We start from the raw sequence: 12,960 nt of genomic DNA, 5'->3' as shown, positions 1-12,960 counted from the left end.
AATGGAAAACAAAATGATCCAACAAACGGCCCATCTCCAGTGTTTATGCAATTTCTTCCATAAGACTTGCATGGATCATCCATAATAGTCCTCTCTCTTGAGACTTGAACTTTCTTTGACATAATTTAAGCACATCTGAAATTATAAGGATAAGGCCCCAAAGTCCTTTTGTAACTGAAGTTCATCAGATTTGCCTTGTGTCGGCAACTGATCAAAGCAGGGATTTCTTTGGTGAAGAATAGACAATGTACACTTGAAACACTACAGCTACGTCTAGACTGGCATGATTTTCCGCAAATGCTTTTAACGGAAAAGTTTGTCCGTTAAAAGCATTTGTGGAAAAAAGCGTCTAGATTGGCACAGACGCTTTTCCACAAAAGAACTTTTTGCGGAAAAGCGTCCGTGCCAGTCTAGACGTGGTTTTGCGCAAGAAAGCCCCGATCGCAATTTTTGCCATAGGGGCTTTTTTGCGCAAAACAGTTTTTAGCTGTCTACACTGGCCCTCTTGTGCAAAAACATTTCCGGAAAAGGGCTTTTGCCCAAACGGGAACGTCAAAGCATTTGCACAAGAAGCATTGATTTCGGACAGTAGAACGTCAGTGCTTTTGCGCAAAATCAAGTGGCCAGTGTAGACAGCTGACAAGTTTTTGCACAAAAGCAGTTGCTTTTGTGGAAAAACTTGCCAGTCTAGACACAGCCTACATGTTTCTTTTCTGGGCATACACCAATAACTACTTGCATTGTTTAACATAAGGCAATTAACAATTCAAATGATTCATAGATAGTTTACCATAAAGTTCAAAGAGAAATAAAGACAATTAAATTTCAAGTTTCATCTAAAGGTTAATATAAGCTTTTGATCACCAAACCAATAGAATACAGTAGGGAAGCATTACAGACATGAATCACAATGTAGTATTTACAAAATAATCAGATCTCATTGAATTTCTAATAAGATATAGGTAAATGCAGACAAATAAAATAATTATCTATGTCTAATTTATGCATTTGACGAAGTGGGTCTTTGCCCACAAGAGCTTATGCTCCAATACATCTGTTAGGGTATGTCTACACTTGCAGCCTATTTCCGAATTGGCCTGCACATGTAGGCATTCGGAATTGCAAATCAAGCTAGGGATTTAAATATCCCGCATTTGATTTGCATCTTCCCGGCCGGGCGCCACTTTTGAAATTGACAAGCATGGAATAAGTGCCCGCGTCTACACGCAGCAGTGAAGCGCGCATTCAAAATAAAGCCCTATTTCGAACTACCTTTTATTCCTCCTGTAATGAGGTTTAACAGGTAGTTCAAAATAGGGCTTTATTTCGAACGTCCGTTTCACTGCTGCGTGTAGACGCGGACAGTTATTCCGGGCTTGTCAATTTCAAAAAATGGCGCCCGGCCAGGAAGATGCAAATCAAGCTCAGGATATTTAAATCCCAGGCTTGATTTGCAATTCCGAATGCCTACATGTGCAGCCCTAGTCTGAAATAGGCTGCAAGTTGTGACGGACCGGGCCGTGTCTGGGCACAGCTGAGGGCGTCCGCTCAGGGCGAATTGCTCAAATCCGGGGCTCCTTACAGCCCCCAGACTGGTGACCTCTCCAAACAGGCCACAAACCCGTCCCACAGAGCGCTTCAGCAGCCTGCCTGAACCCTCCCGAGCAAAACCCCTCTGACACCCTAGCAATATCCGTGCCCCAGATGGCCCCGGGCCTCATACACAGGTCGGGGGTCCTAACACCCAATCCCACCTACCCCGAACAAGTTCTGTCCGGTTCCAAGAAACCAGCCACAGATCCCTGGTCAATTTACCCTCTGGATCTTACCCACAAATCACGCTGGGCCAATCCTTTAGAATCTATATCTAAAGGTTTATTATCACAAGAAAGAAAAGCATGAGAGTAAGGTTGTTAAAGATTAGTACGTTACATGCACCGAATCTCCCAGTCCTCGATGCAGGCTCTAGCAGAGATGTTACAGCTGTTGGTTTAAAAGTCCTTGTTGCACATCCTGGCATCAGGATGGGTTCACAGGTCTTCCGGGCTCTTCGATCCCTGCAATGCTGCCTCTGGGATGAAGTGCTGAGCTAAGAACAAAATGGCATCGACCACATGGCCTCTTTATATCTCCTTCCTGGCCTCTTCTTGTATGCAGCAGGTCACCTGGTCAGAGGCCAATCTCTGTGTTCCCTGCTGGCTGCTCTCAGGTGACAACCCCCATTCTTTGGGTGTGTCCATAGCCCATTGAGAGCCATTGTTCCACAGGGCCTCGGTAATTAGCATGTCCACAGGCTCGGCCCTGCCCAATGCTTAACCACATGCAGGGAAATCTTCAGTGTCCATACAAGTACATGCTCATAATTGCACACACAGACATTATACAAACACCAGAACAGCGTACATAGGATTATCAGATAATAAGCTTCTATTCAATACCTCACATGGCCCCCTCCTATACCATTTTTGGGGCCAACACCCCCACCTATGGGTGCATCAGTGATCTGGCTGCTCCCCTCAAGATCCAGCAATGTGACACAGGTGTAGACATACCCTTAGTCTATAAGGTGCCACAGGACTCCTTGTCTCATTTGCAGATCGATACTAACTCGGCTGCCCCTCTGATACTTGACAGTATGTTTACTATGGCTCCTCCAGCTGTCTACAAGCAATGACCTTGTTTCCATTTCAATACATTTCTCATACATTCTTGAAAGTTGTATTTAGTTCAATCCGCTGCCTGGATGCTTAACCCTTGCTGGTTCAGGGTCACAGCAGCTCTTGGAGATCCTGGGTATGGAGGTTCATACATAAACAGATTAGACAAAGCAGCTCAGAGCCCCATCAGAGCCTCTTAGTGGAATAGTTTTGAAAGATCTTCATGGTCTGTTTACGAATCTCTTTGGTCTTTATGCTGTACACGATGGGGTTCAGCACAGGGGGGAGGAGGTAGTGGACATAAGACAGTAGAATTTGACTCAGCGGAAGGGCATTTTTCATGACTCTATGGATCATCGTCAAACTGAGCAACGGGGTGTAGAACAGCAACGTGACACAGATGTGGGAGATGCAGGTATTCAGGGCCTTGAGACGCTGACGCCAGGATGTGAGACTCAGCACTGTGGTAAGGATCATGATGTAAGACAAGATAATAAGCACCGAGTCCAAGGCCAAAGAAGAAAGAACAATAAACAAGCCATAGGAGCTATTGGGCGTAGTGTCTGCGCAGGCCACCTTCATCATATCTGGATGCAAGCAATAGGGATAGGAGAGAGGTTGAATCCTGCTGTACGGCAACCTCTTGAGAAGAAGGACGAGTGGGATATTCAGACCGCTACCCTTGATTATTGTTGCCAGCCCAATGTTTCTTATCCTGGCACTGGTTAAAATGGAAGCATATCTCAGTGGGTGGCGTATGGCAACAAAGCGGTCAAAGGCCATGGCGAGTAGTACAGAGGATTCCATGAGAGAGCAAGTGTGAACAAAGAAAAGTTGGGCCAAACAGAGATCAACGTCAATTTCTCTCCTGTTAAACAGGAAGACGCTGAGCACCGTGGGCAAGGTAGAAGCCAAGAAGCAGAGGTCGGTGACACACAACATGGAAAGGAACAAGTACATGGGGTGATGGAGACTCTGTCGTGTCTTTATCACAAACAGAATCAGAGAGTTTCCTAATATTGCCACGAGGTACATGGAGCAGAATGGGATGGAGATCCAGGGGCCGGCATCTTCCAACCCGGGGATGCCTGCCAGGAGGAAGGTTGTACGACTGATGTTGGTTTCATTGCAGGTTGGCATGATGCCCTCGGGAGGTGCTGCTCTGTGTAAGAAACCACATTCCCTGCAATGAAAAGGTTCTAGCTGATACATTCATTAAAATCCCTTGTGGTTCTCACTGATCCCCACTCACATATAAAACTCCATTACATCTGAAGAAGTGGGCTGTGTCCACAAAAGCTCATGATACATCTACATGTTTTGTTAGTCTTTAAAATGCTACCAGTTCTTTTTTAAGTTTATCTTGTACAGACTAACTCGGCTATCCCTGAAGCTTTTAATAATATCCTGTTCTTCTAGAGACCTTTGCCTTCCTGTATCTCAGAGGCCTTTCAAAAAGACCCTAAGTGCCAGTGAGTCCTATTCTATATGCCTTGACCTTCCTGGGAAGGAGGACATATATTCCCATTTCACGGAGGGGCAGACAAAAGCACAGGAGAGATAAGCAACTTGTACAAGGCCACACTGGAGATCAGTGCTAGAAGTCAGGTCTCCTGGCTCTCAGCAGAGTGGCTCTTCACCAAAGCACACACTCTTCCCGAGATGGAACGTGGCCTAGGAAGATCTGTATGAACTCAAATTGCTGAACAGCCCATGAAAAGCACAGAGGGCCTGAGCAAACCCTTCCATCAGAACACCCTGCACTCTGGAACAAGGATTCGGTCTGACTCCAGATCTCTACTCAGTTTAAACACATTAGAGGTATGTCTACACAAAGCACAGTCGACCCGCGGGACGTCTTGCCGGAGGATGCTGTGAAGGCTCAGACTGTAACAGGACTCAGCAAAGAACTAGCTAAATTCACAGACACTGGGCTAGAGGGACCGCTGGGCTGGCCCAGGATGGCCGTTCGGATGTTGTCATGACTAGACACTAGCTGATGGCTCTCAGAAAGCTGCTGTCAATGGGTGATGCTCGGTAAATGGGGCTGTTTCTAGGGGGGCTCAAGTCCTGCCGGTGGCATCGGGGATCCCGGGTGTGTCCAGTTTCAGGGTCACATTCCAAAGGGAGGCTGGCACATGGGAGATGGAGTCAAAATAGCCTCAGAAGCAATTGGCGGCTGGACACAATGAGGAACAGCCAGAGACTTGGGGAATTTACCTTAGGTTGTCATGACACTCTGTAAGTCTACACTGTCAGTAGAGCACATATGAAACGGGGAGCAGGGTTACAAGCAAACCAAAGGCAGTAAGAGGAGGTATGTCTGCACAAAGCACAACAACCCGCGGGACGTCTTGTGGGAGGATGCTGTGAAGGCTCAGACTATAACAGGGCTCAGCAAAGACCTAGCTGAATTCACGGATACTGGGCTGGAGGGACCGCTGGGCTGAGACAGAGACTTAGGGAACTTCATTGATTTACCTTTGCAGTAACGTTGTAATGACGCTCTGTGACCTGGCGCAGAACTCGGATCAGTGGCTGGAAGCTGAAGTCAGAGAAATTCACTTTGCCCTGGGGCTGTGGGGTAGGGGAGCCCTCGGCCAGAGCTGGTACCTGTGAGTGCTGAGAGGGACGTGTCTTCCCTGGGAACCCCCCTCAGGCAGCCGCGTCCCCACCTCTCTCAGCCCAGCGTCTGCAGCAGCGTCCGGCGCCGAGAGCCGGCACAGGGCTGAGCCCTGCTTATAACACTGCTCTGGGCTGTGCCAGGGGGTTCGCTCAGCCTTGGGGGGAGAAGCGACAACTGGATGTAAAGAGGCTGGAGACCAGCCTGTCTGTGCTATTTATCCAGCATTAGGAGCCCCAACTAAATCATCCCAGCCAGCTCTCTGTCAAGCCGAGACTTAAAAATCCACCCCCTCCCTAGGGAACCCATCCCAGTGCTTCCCCACCCTCCTGGGGAAATAATTTACTCTGCCTCAGAGCACATGGAGAAGGGACCATTCAGTCACAGTGCACGTCTGGACATATCACAGGGGAGAAAGAAACGTTTTCCCTCCTATATGTTGGGCCTGTGGAACTCCTCGCCCCAGGCATCTGTGGAGCAGAGAGGCCGGTGGACTGGGACCCACAGATGAATTGGGCACTGTTGTTGGTGCTACTGGTCTCCCCTTTATTAAGGGGGTCTGGCACCTTCAACCAGACAGCACCATTTTAAGTTGCTGTCACCAGACTGTGATGGCTTGGACTGAAATTTCCCACTTGGGGTGTTGTCCTCCCACTGAAAGGATACAGAACGTTTCGGGCACAACAGTTCAGCTGCCATCTCACAGGAAGCGAGAGGAGCAGCGCCTTGCCTTATGTGGAGTTGTTCCCAGGGCTCTGGCACCTCTAGCGAGGATCCCCCCGCACTGCCCTGTTCCCTACCACACACAGGTCGTGTGGAAACTCTCCGTGAACAGCCGGAGCCCTGAGAGGCCGGAGAGGAGGGGACGGTGTCTGCGAATTCACCCACCACTAGCTGCTCAGCTCTTTGCTCAGCTCTCACGACAAGGGCAGTTTTCACTAAGAGGAGACTGAGCAGAGTCCAGCCCGTGGACTCAGAACTAGCCTTGTGATGTGCATGTCCGGAAATCTTACGTCCTGGAGGATCCCCGGGCCACAGAAATGCAGCCACCTCTGGCCTAGAGGCCATCAGATGGGCTGGGACATTGAAAAGAGGGTCCTTTTGGCTGGAGATACCGGAGCAAACTCATCCCCTGTGACAAGGGCCCAGGGATGTAGAATGTCTGGGCAGGGCAGAGAGGGCCCCAGACCTATTCACTATCCCGTCAAACACACTGTTGTGCCGGGTCTGTGGGGCAGGGTAACCCCTCAGCTAGAGCTGGTACCTGTGACTGCTGGGAGGGACGTGTCTTCCCTGGAATCCCCCTCAGGCAGCCGCGTCCCCACCTCTCTCAGCCCAGCATCTGCAGCAGCGTCCCACGCCGAGAGCCGGCACAGGGCTGGGCACCATCTATAATACAGCTCTGGGCCGTCCCAAGGGGGTTCCCTCAGCCGCTAATGAATGAGCAACCGTCTCCGTGTAAATAGGCTGGAGACAAGCTTGTCTGTGCTGCTGAATTCTCCATCCATAGTGAGGATTCCACAGCAATTAAAGTCTCTTCCCAAAGGGAGAGGAGACGTCTTGGCCTCTTGGCTGCATCAGGGAGGAATTGGCTCCTCTCTGTGTTTGTGTATTTTAAATAATCATTCATTAATAGAAGAATTGGGGTTATGCCTAGTGCCGATAGGGTCCCATAGCCTAGAAATGCCCAGGAGGGATGGGCAGAAAGAATCCTATGGCTGGAAGAGATCTCAGATGGTCATCGAGTCCAGCGCCCTGCCCAAAGCAGGACCAACCCCAACTCAACCATCTCAGCCAGAGCTTTGTCAAGCTGGGAATTATACACCCCTAGAGGCGGAGATTCTACCACTTCCCTAGGGAATGCACTCCAGGGCTTCCCTACTTTCCCAGTGAAATAGTGTTTCCTAATAGCCAACCTAGACCTCCCCCACTGCAGCTTGAGACCGTTGCTCCTTGTTCTGCCATCTGCCCCCACTGAGAACAGCCTCTCTTCATCCCCTTTGGAACCCCCTTCAGGGAGTTGCAGGCTGCTCTCAAATCCCCCCTCACTCTTCTCTTCTGCAGACTAAACAAGCCCAAATCCCTCAGCCTCTCCTCGTAGGTCATGTGCTCCAGCCTCCTAATCATTTTGGCTGCCCTCCGCTGGATCCTTTCCAATGTGTCCACATCCTTTTTGTAGTGGGGGTCCCAGAACTGGACACAATACTCCACATGTGGCCTCATCAGTGCCAAATAAAGGGGAATGATAACATCTCTGGATCTGCTGGCAATGCTGCTCCTAATGCCCCTAATGTACCATTAGCCTTCTTGGCTACAAGGGCACCCAGCTTCTCATCCACTGGAATCCCCAGGGTCTTTTCTGCTGACCTGTTACTTAGCCAGTCAGTCCCCAGCCTGTACCAATGCTTGGGATTCTTCCGTCCCAAGTGCAGGACTCTACACTTGTCCTTGTTGAACCTCTTCAGATTTCTTTTGGCCCAATCCTCCAATCTGTCTAGGTCACTCTGGACCCTATCCCTGCGCTCCAGCGTATCTACCACCCCCCAGCTTAGTGTCATCCGTAAACTTGCCGAGGGAGCAACCCATCCCCTCAGCCCGGTCATTAATGAAGATAGACAGAGAGATCTAGAATAGCCAACACAAGCGAAACACAAACCCTCTCTGGTCACTTGCTGATCCCCTGCTCTGTGGAGGTGGCTCAGTGGATGATGCTTTCCCTGTTCCTCTCCTCTGGGCACCGGTCTGTGTGGAAGGAGGACACTGGCCGGATGGGCCTTTGATTGGAGCCCATAGGGCCATTCAGGGAGCCAGCCAGAGCACCCGTGTAGCCACGTCCCAGCCTCAAGGCCCCCGTGACCCTTCTCAGGACAGCGAGGAGAACCCACCCAGGGGCACCAAAACACGGGCACCAGTCTGGTCTGGCCCTGAAATAAAAACCCTCCTGGAGCTCTGGTCCCAGGAAGAGGCCCTGCGGGCCCTGCCACCACGCCGCAGGAATGCAGACGTCTAGGCGCACATGGCCCAGGGACTGCACAGTAACGGCATCACCCCTGCACCATGGCCCAAGTCAGGGCCAAGGTGAAAGAGCTGTGCCAGGGATATGCCAAGGCCTGGGAGCAGAGCTCCCAGAGAGCTGCCCTTACTACCAGGAGTTGGAGCACAGCCTGGGCAGTGTGGAAGCCCAGAGTCCACTGCGTCCACCACATCATGGACCGACCCCTGAGGGAGGAGGACCAGGCAGGAAAGGCAGGAAAGCTGCACCCGGAGGAGGAAGAGGAGGCAGCAGGGACCCTCTCCTAGGAGCTGATCCTGTGGACCCCACAGGCCTCTCAGGCGTCCGAGGACATTGGGGAGGGATCATCCGGTGAGTGATTTGAGGGTCACCCAATACGGGCGGGTTGGCAGTGTGAGGGGCCAGCTAGTCCCGTTGCCACTGTGGGGCCCCTGTGAGGCTTTCAGGCCGCTGCCCAACTCACACGCGGTGTCATGTGTAACACCCCTGAGTCTCCTGTCCAAGGAGAGCTCCTGCCAGACACGGCTTGCCCTAGGGGACAGCGGGGGTGCTCACAGACAGTGACTGTCCCCTCCTCTTTTAGTCCACTGCCTGACCCTCTACCCAACAGGGGAGCACCACACTCGCCCCACCCCCATCCCAGACCCGTGGCACCCGCAGGCACTGGCGGGTCTACACGGACCTGCTGAGGGAGCACGTAGTGGCTGGAGGCAGAGGCCGAGTGGCGCACCAGGCTGCTGGATGAGCTGGTCTGGTAGCGCACTTCCATCTGTGCCACTATGCGGGAGGTCCTAGCCTTGCCTGCCCCGTCACGGGCACCGCTCCTCCTGCACGCCAGGCCCCTGCTCCCATACCCCTTAGCCCCCCTTCTTCCCAGCCCCCCTTCCCCCCCAGCCCCTCCCACTCCCTGAGCCCCTCCAGCCGTCCCTTACACCCCAGCCCCTCCAGACCCCCAGCTCCTCCTGCTCCTGAGCCCTCACAGGCCCAACAACTGCCCCCCACCCCCCACCCAGGCCAGGACTAGCTCTTGCTTCACCAGAGCCCAAGGCCGTGGCGGTGCCAAGATGCAGGAAGGAAGCAGCAGCCTACTTGAGTCCCGTCCCCCCTCCCGGTGTTCAGCCCCCCTCCCCCCTCCCGGTGTTCAGCCCCCCTCCCCCCTCCCGGTGTTCAGCCCCTCTCCCCCCTCCCGGTGTTCAGCCCCCTACCACCCCAGTGGACGGACATAGAACCAATTCTTTATTTTTCACTGACAGATTCACTTGTTTCTAAGCAGTTGAACGAGAGAAAGGTGGTTTACACAATTAGCACATTTTCTGTATTGCTACTGTAGAAACCTTTTCATATTGAGCTAGAAGCCGTTCTGTATAAAAAAAAGCCATTTCAGTTTCTTGTGTCTGCACGTACACTAGAGGGAGTGAACGGGCCTTCACCGAGGTGTGGAGAGGCCAGAAGGATGCGCTGGTGGAATGTGATAATGAACTATTTTGAGCTGAAGCTCGAACTCCCTAAAAAACCCTGTTTCTTTCTTTGCTGATAATAATTCCTCTTTGAAGTTTGCTTTGATTTCTTGCCCTGCCATCAGACTTGTTTGGCTAAGTGTACTAGGTTAGAGATACTAGGATTGATTGTATTAGCAGCCTTACTGGGCCCGGCTCTGCTGGGGCCACGTTTGGCTCACTTTGCTAAAAGTGAGTGAAGCCTTCGCTTCGACATTACTGCTTCTAATAAAAAACCAATTTCTGTTTCCAAAGAAAACGGGGTGTGTATGTATTTATGGGAAGAGAGCGAGGGTCGTGGAGGGAAAGGTAGGGTCGGCCAGGCCCATGGGGGAGGCCCTGGGGAGAGTCAGTGGACTCCTGAGAATCTCTCAAGGCCTCACGGATTCAGACACCAGACTGGTGAGCCAGGCAGATGGCAGCCATCCGGGGCTCCTCAAATGGCCTCTGCTCTCCATCAGCACCTGTCCTCCCCTTTCCTCCCCAACAGGTTATGGAGGGCGCAACATAAGAACATAAGAACGGCCGTACTGGGTCAGACCAAAGGTCCATCTTGCCCGGTATCCTGTCTGCCAGCAGTAGCCAGCACCAGGTGCCCCAGAGGGGGTGGACCGAAGACAGTGACCAAGTGAATTGTCTCCTGACATCCATCTCCAGCCTCTGACAAACAGAGGCCAGGGACACCATTCCTACCCCCTGGCTAATAGCCTTTTATGGACCCAACCTCCATGAATTTATCTAGGTTCTCTTTAAACTCTATTATAGTCCTAGCCTTCACAGCCTCCTCTGGCAAGGAGTTCCACAGGTTGACTACACACTGTGTGAAGAAGAACTTTCTTTTATTAGTTTTAAACCTGCTACCCATTAACTTCATTTGGGGTGTGTCTACACTACATGGCTCTGTCGATGGAGCCATGTAGATGAGGCAGGACGACAAAAGGAAATGTTTCACGAGGCATAAAGGACCTGCAAACAAAGGGCTCTGGGGCTGGCAGATCCCCGTCTAGACTGCCGCACTGTGCTGACAAACAGCTGATTGGCACAGCACAGCGGCCATTTTGGTTTAAATGAAGCAACGATTATTTAAATTGCCACTTCATTTCCCTGCCTCATCTACAGGGCTCCATCGACGGAGCCATGTAGTCTAGACACACCCTTCGTGTCCACTAGTTCTTCTATTATGGGAACTAATAAATAACTTTTCTTTATCAGCCCTCTCCACACCACTCATGATTTTATAGACCTCTATCATATCCCCCCTCAGTCTCCTCTTTTCCAAACTGAAAAGTCCCAGTCGCTTTAACCTCTCCTCATATGGGACCCGTTCCAAACCCCTAATCATTTTAGTTGCCCTTTTCTGAACCCTTTCCAAGGCTAAAACATCTTTTCTGAGGTGAGGAGACCATGTCTGTACACAGTACTCAAGATGTGGGCATACCATAGTTTTATACATGCGGCCACCACCTCTGGGACGCTGCGTTCGCCCATCTCCAGGCGTGTGAGGAGGCAACGGAGCCTCTCTTTCAGACTGCCGAAGGCGCATGCCACCTGGATGCGAGCGTGGCTAAGATGCGTGCTGAAAAGCTCCTTGCTTGCATACAGGTAGCCGGTGTAGGGCTTCATGAGCCACGGCATCAGGGGATAGGCCACATCGGCCATTATGCACTCTGGCATCTTCACGCCCCAGAGCGCAAGGTGCCACTGGGGAAAAATGTTCCTGCCTGCAACATTTCAGGTAGGAGCTGTGGAATATGTGGGCATCATGTGCCTGCCCCGACCACCCGACACAAACGTCCATAAAGTGTCCCTGTGGTCGCCCAGCGCCTGCAGCACCATGGAATAGGAGCCCTTCCTGTTTATAAACTGGGCTGCTCGATGGGGCGGTGCATGGGTCGCGATGTGTGTCCCCTTGAGGGCTCCTCCACGGATCGGAAAGCCAAGGGCAGCAAACCCGGCAAGGATGTTGTCTAGGTCCCGGAGACGGACGAGCCTCTTCAGCAGCTCCACATTGATGGCCCTCACCACTTGCAGCACGAGACAAATAGACAGACAGAAACCAGGGAGTTGGACAGGTTACCTAAGCACTTGGGAGGAGAACCCTCCCCACTCCCAACCCACCCCTCCCCTTGTCAGGATGACCCCTCCCCCACATCAGTGCAGGGGTGGCCGAGAAGCAGCCTCCAAGTGCCACTCCATCCCCCACTCCCTCTTGCCCTTGCCTGGCAGTCCCCCTTTCTCAACCCACTCACTCAGCAGGGCCTGTCCCCCGAAAGTGACTTACCTCCATCAAGACGGCCCCGACGGTAGACCTCCCCATGCCAAACTGGTGTCCAATGGAGCGGTAGCTGTCAGCGGTGGCCAGCTTCCACAGGGCGATTGCGACCCGCTTCTGCAGGGGGATGGCGGGCCGCAGGTGGGTGTCCTGGTGTTGCAGAGCAGGGGCGAGCCAGGCACACAGCTCCTGGAGTGTGGCCTTCTGCATCCAGAAGTTGTGGAGCCAGTGTTCATCATCCCAGAGCTGCATGATGAGTTGGTCTCACCAGTCTGAACTCGTCTCCTGCCTCCAAATCTGCCTGTCCCTAAAAAGTCTGGGGGCAAGGACAGAGCTCCTGCATCCCGGAGGAAGGTCTCCTTGGTCTGTTCTCGGTCCTTATGAGGCAGGAGATTCATGACAGAGTCATGAAGATGCAACAGAAGCTGCACTACGGCAGAATGGGGCCGTCGCCTGCCCAGGGGCAGCTCAGGCTCCATGGCCAAAAAGAGTGAAAAGCAGAAACAAAACCCTGAGAATGAGCTGCTGTGGTGTCCGGGGAGGAAGGGCAACCAGAGCAAGAACTGCAGCAGCTTTGCTTTCCCTCGAGGAGGTGGGCAAGCCAGAAGTAGGAGCAGAGCAACAGCTGTCCAGGAGGATCCCTATAAGCACGTGTCTCTGCAAAGGGCATGCAGCAGCACCTGGAAATAAAGGCTGCCCCGATACACTACCAGAAGCACTTCCAGGTGCCTTCTTTTTTTGACAGAGCATCCGGAAGTCTGGACACTCTTTTTCGAAAAGGCATTTTCGATCTGCAAAATGCAATATAGATGCTCTTTTTTGACAGAGGCTTTTTTGAAAGCTTTCACATAGTCTTGAGCTTCCTCCCAACTTCAACAAAGTCTTGAGCACTGTTCTCT

At 52.1% G+C, this 12,960-nt stretch overlaps 2 protein-coding genes across 2 annotated transcripts in view; one reads left to right on the top strand and one right to left on the bottom strand.

Annotated features, from left to right (window-relative positions):
- Positions 1 to 12,960, top strand: part of LOC142827805 (olfactory receptor 52E2-like) — a 195,999-nt gene that overhangs the window by 93,461 nt on the left and 89,578 nt on the right. The window lies entirely within an intron of this gene.
- LOC102451288 (olfactory receptor 51G2-like) lies at positions 2,844 to 11,448 on the bottom strand. Its single transcript, XM_075906212.1, has 2 exons — positions 11,228 to 11,448; positions 2,844 to 3,840 (listed from the first exon to the last, which is right to left on the bottom strand). The coding sequence occupies exons 1-2, from the start codon at positions 11,446 to 11,448 to the stop codon at positions 2,844 to 2,846; spliced, it is 1,218 nt and encodes a 405-aa protein (XP_075762327.1).

This window comes from Pelodiscus sinensis, chromosome 1 (assembly GCF_049634645.1).
Source record: "Pelodiscus sinensis isolate JC-2024 chromosome 1, ASM4963464v1, whole genome shotgun sequence".
Taxonomy (NCBI): Eukaryota; Metazoa; Chordata; order Testudines; family Trionychidae; genus Pelodiscus; species Pelodiscus sinensis.
The sequence above is the reverse complement of the archived record's forward strand: the minus strand, read 5'-3'. Positions and strand labels throughout refer to the sequence as shown.

Excerpts from the sequence above, each read along its gene's own strand:
- LOC102451288 (XM_075906212.1), bottom strand. The coding sequence starts at position 11,448 with ATGGCCGATGTGGCCTATCCCCTGATGCCGTGGCTCATGAAGCCCTAC. Across the intron at positions 3,841-11,227 it reads GCCGCATGTATAAAACTATG|GGAATGTGGTTTCTTACACA; the intron begins GTATGCCCACAT and ends TTTTCATTGCAG.